Genomic DNA, 4,376 nt, shown 5'->3' on the forward strand with positions numbered 1-4,376 from the left:
CCATTAAAGCACAAAGAGAGACAATGCTTTCCTGTGAGAGCGGCGTAGTGGCTCTGGGAAAACTAAGGGAGGCATTCCTCTCAGATCCTGGGCTCCCTCCATACAGAAGCTCCATAACAGAAGGCTTATGTTCCTCCTGGACAAAGCCAGGGAGCACAAAGGTGAGGAGTGTCTCCCAAGGCCAGCCAGCAAGATATCTGGATTCCACACCTCAGCCTTATCCCTGGGAGACGATGCCAGTTAAGCAGGGAGAACTGTTTCCAGATCTTAAGTTGGCCTAGGCAGCCTCCCCTTGTGGGAGGAAGCTTTGGAGGAGCCATACTGGATCCTGGGGGAGGAGAAGAGAGCGCTGCAGGGGATAGCAGTGGAGGGACTCTGTCCCTCACCTCATCTGCCTTCAGAGGGGCCCCCTCACAGCCAGTGTCCCTGTCTCCTGCTCCTCCTCCTTCCTCAGGAGCAACCTTTAACCCTCCTCCACACACGTGCAAGGATACCTACCCCACTTGTTCTCCTCTGTCTGAGCTGCAGAGTGGACAGTGGCTATCAATGGAGAACAGAGACTCCTGCTTGCATCGAAGGCTGCTTCTGCTATTGCTGCTGCTGCTGCCACCACCTCACACCCACCAGGGACAGCCTCTGAGACACACTGTCCCTAACCAGGTGCAGAATGGGATGGGGTTCCCCTGTGTGTTTAAATGAGCTACGTTTTAGCTCTGCCTTTTCCCGTCCTCTCCTCTTCTGACCTGGTAGCTGCGCTTGCCTGCCTCTGAAACGTCTTGACTCAGCTCGTTCTCTTTTTCTGACAGAGTGCTCAGGCCCCTCCGGCTAGGTACCTCAGCAATGGCCCAGGACAAGAGCCTGTCACTGTGATAACCATTGATGTCGCCAAAATCAGCAGGTACGGGAGTTACTCTGCCTCTTTTTGTCTTAAACTTCTTTTTATTTTTATGTGCACTAATGTTTGGCCTGCGTGTATGTCTGTGTGAAGGTGTTGGATCCCCTGGAACTGGAGTTACAGACAGTTGTAACTCTGGAAGAGCAGCCAGTGTTTTTAACAGCTGAGTCATCAATCCAGCCCAGTCGCTAGACCTCTTGACCCAGCCCTCTGACCTTCCCTTTCCCCCCCATGATATCTCCCAGAGTTCCACTCCCCTCAACCCTGAAACCCCACACGTCCCATACAGTCTCTCCTTCTGTGTCCTTCCAGACCCTATTCCTCCTTTGAGTTTCGAACCTGGGATCCAGAGGGAGTGATTTTTTATGGGGACACTAACACCAAAGATGATTGGTTCATGCTGGGACTTCGGGATGGCCAGCCTGAAATTCAGCTGCACAATCTCTGGGCTCGGCTTACAGTAGGCTTTGGTCCTCGGCTCAGTGATGGGAGATGGCACCAGGTAAGAGAACTCTGCTGGGGGATGTCACCTTTATCTGATGAGGAAGGAGAGCAGGAGCATCCCTTCACAATGGTCCTCTCTTCTTAGTGATGCACAGTCCCTGTGAAGTAGCTGTTCTTATCCCTGTTTCATCAGATGGGAATCCCCAGGCGGAGTCAGTATGTAGTGACACAGTCTGAGGGACCAAGGACACATCTTCTAGTGCATCCTCTTTCAACTGCGCTAGGCTGCCTCTGAGGAAAGTGGAGGTGACAGACTCAGGGCCCTCTGCTTCTGCTTCTTTCTGCTTCTGGTCCCGTCCTGTAGGTGGAGCTGAAGATGAATGGGGATTCACTGCTGCTGTCCGTGGACAGGAAGGAGGTGCTGTGCCTGAGACAAATCTCTGGAACTCTGGCTGATAGGGCCCAGCCCAGCATGAGGATTGCCCTAGGGGGACTCCTCCTCCCTGCCTCCAGTCTTCGGTTCCCGGTAACTACACCCTAGGGCCAAGCTATGGAAACCTAAGTTCAGGTTTTAGGGAGAGTGGGGTGGAGTAAGAGCTATGTGGCTACATGGAAATCTGGGTGATGGAGGCAGAGGCAGGCAGATCTCTGTGAGTTTGAAGCCAGCCTGGTCTACAAGAGCTAGTTCCAGGACAGCTAGGACTGCTACACAGAGAAACCGTGTCTCAAACAAACAAACAAAGAGCCACAGAGAGAAAAATAAACACTTGCCTTTCTAAGAGGAAATGTTAGGGGTTAGGATTCAGATGCCCTGAGCCCACCATCCCACCACTCCACTCCCAACCCACTTCAGCTGGTTCCTGCACTAGACGGATGTATACGTCGAGATGTCTGGCTGGGCCACGAGACCCAGCTCTCACCCTCTGCCACTACTAACCTCGGAAACTGTGATGTGGACTTGCAGCCTGGACTGTTCTTCCCGCCAGGAACCCATGCAGAATTCAGTCTCCAAGGTAGACTTTTGAAAATCTCTTTCCTCTCTTTGTCCAGTTCTGCCTTCCTCTGTCTCTCTTTAACATAAAACCCAAGTCTTACAGCCTCAGGAGAATAATTTTTCCCCCTAGACATTCCCCAGCCTCACAAGGACCCCTGGAGCTTTTCTCTGGAGCTGGGATTTAAGATGGTGGATGGTTCCGGATGCCTCCTTGCTCTTGGGACAGGAAGAAATTCTTCTTGGCTTACCCTTCACCTCCAAGATCAAGTAAAGGAAGAGGGTGGGATGCTGGCTGTATTTAGCGGACTCTGGGGAAAATGAGGCAAGGGGGTGGTTTAGTAGTAGAAAGGCTTAAGTGGGCATTGAGATCAGGGTGGAAAGCCAGAGACATCACAAAAGGCAGACAGCTTTTACCTAGACTGCCTGCTTATTTGGGGCTGGGGATGGTTTCACAGAAGGTCAAACCAGGACATTGCATAGAAGTATAGCTCAGAGGCAGAATTAAGGGAGCGAGGGGAGCTGCAAGGTGTGGACTGGCTCCATCTTTCCCTCTTAATGCCTTCTATGCCCCGCCCACTGCAGAAGGTGGTGCTGTCTTCTGGAGTAGAACCAAAACTAACTTTACCCCTGGACTTGGAACTCCCTCTTCAGCTGAAGCTGGATAACTTCAAAGTGGTCTTGAGCCAAGGACCAAAGATGGAGGTCCTTGCTGTGTCCCTTTGGAGACTTGCCTCTCTCCAGAGACTCTGGTCCCACCCTCAGAGCCATCTCTCCCTTGGGGCTTTACCAGGTAAGAGAATTCTGTTTAAGTAGCTATAGGGAGAGTGGACACATTCTGAGGGGAAGGGAGCCTCGGGGAGAGAAGAAAGGGATGACATGTGGAGTATCGTTGAGGCATAGAGTGCAAACCTAGCGTGCATGAGGCTGTGGTTCTTTTACTAGAATGTGAAACTGGAATAGAGGGGGGGCTAGCCATGGAAACACACACAAACACCACACACACATCACACATACATACCACACACACCACACACACCACACACATCATACACACACCACACACACACATCACACATACACCATACACCTATCACACACACACCACACACACATCACACACCACACATACATACAACACACATAGCACGCACAGCACACACCACACACACACACATTTATTTACAATCAACACTGGGGAGGATTAGGCAAAATGAGTGCATGTTCAAGGCCAGCCTGTGCTACATAGCAAGACTCTGTCCTAAAATAATCTTTAAAAGGGAGAGGAAGTGATTGTGGAAATTCAGATGGTAGCGATGGAGCTACTTGGTCTGAGCTACCCTGATGCCACCTCGATACCACCTTTCCGTAGGAGACAACTCTTCTGCTTCCTTTTGCTTGAGAGATCTTTGGGTACAAGGACAGAGACTGGATGTAGACCAGGCCCTGAACAGAAGCCAGAACATCTGGACTCACAGCTGTCCTCAGAGCCCAAACAATATCACTCGCACTTCCCACCAAGCCAACCCCCTTTGAGAAGGAGGCATGGTGGTGCAAGCCTGGAAACCCATGACAGGTGGAGTTGGGAGAACCAGGCCTACAGTGCCATCCTTGGCTACATAGCATGCTTGAGGCCAGCCTGGGCTATGTGAAGCCCTGTAGTTAAAAATAAAAAGGAATTGTGAATGCAACCCATTTATTCAACGAATATTCACTGTACTCTGGCAGTGGACTGGGCAGCATGGTAAAGCACTGAGGTGTGCTGAAGAGTAAAAACAACTGTGCTTCCTTTTGATGTTCATGGACCAATAGGAGAGGTGGGTGAGCTTCAAATGGCAGCAAATAGAAGGACAACTGGCATTTATATGTGCTGCAGAAGTGCACCTGGACAGTTGTGCCAGCGCAGGGACGCTGAGGCTATAACATAGTCTGGAAGGCGGAGAGAGCTTTCCCGACGATATGGTGACTTAGGCTCAGCCCCGGCAACAGGAACCATGGACACACACACATCACCTTCTGGGAGCTGAGAGCCTGCCCTCTTCCCCA

At 51.3% G+C, this 4,376-nt stretch overlaps 1 protein-coding gene across 1 annotated transcript; it reads left to right on the forward strand.

The window, feature by feature from the left end:
- The first annotated feature begins 275 nt into the window (after positions 1 to 275).
- On the forward strand, positions 276 to 4,029 carry Shbg (sex hormone binding globulin). The gene is made up of 8 exons (XM_050162532.1): positions 276 to 660; positions 807 to 898; positions 1,208 to 1,397; positions 1,704 to 1,865; positions 2,193 to 2,352; positions 2,464 to 2,600; positions 2,916 to 3,123; positions 3,703 to 4,029. Exons 1-8 carry the CDS (start codon positions 547 to 549, stop codon positions 3,864 to 3,866), a joined length of 1,227 nt encoding a protein of 408 aa, XP_050018489.1. The 5' UTR covers positions 276 to 546; the 3' UTR covers positions 3,867 to 4,029.
- Positions 4,030 to 4,376: the final 347 nt, after the last annotated feature.

Source organism: Alexandromys fortis, unplaced genomic scaffold (genome assembly GCF_014885135.2).
Source record: "Alexandromys fortis isolate MF-2015 unplaced genomic scaffold, M_Fortis_MF-2015_v1.1 scaffold_84, whole genome shotgun sequence".
NCBI classification, from domain to species: Eukaryota; Metazoa; Chordata; class Mammalia; order Rodentia; family Cricetidae; genus Alexandromys; species Alexandromys fortis.

Coding starts and splice junctions, on each gene's coding strand:
- Shbg (XM_050162532.1), top strand. CDS start 547: ATGGAGAACAGAGACTCCTGCTTGCATCGAAGGCTGCTTCTGCTATTG. Junction 1,866..2,192: donor CCTCCAGTCTTCGGTTCCCG/GTAACTACACCC, acceptor AACCCACTTCAG/CTGGTTCCTGCACTAGACGG. Junction 2,353..2,463: donor TGCAGAATTCAGTCTCCAAG/GTAGACTTTTGA, acceptor TTTTCCCCCTAG/ACATTCCCCAGCCTCACAAG.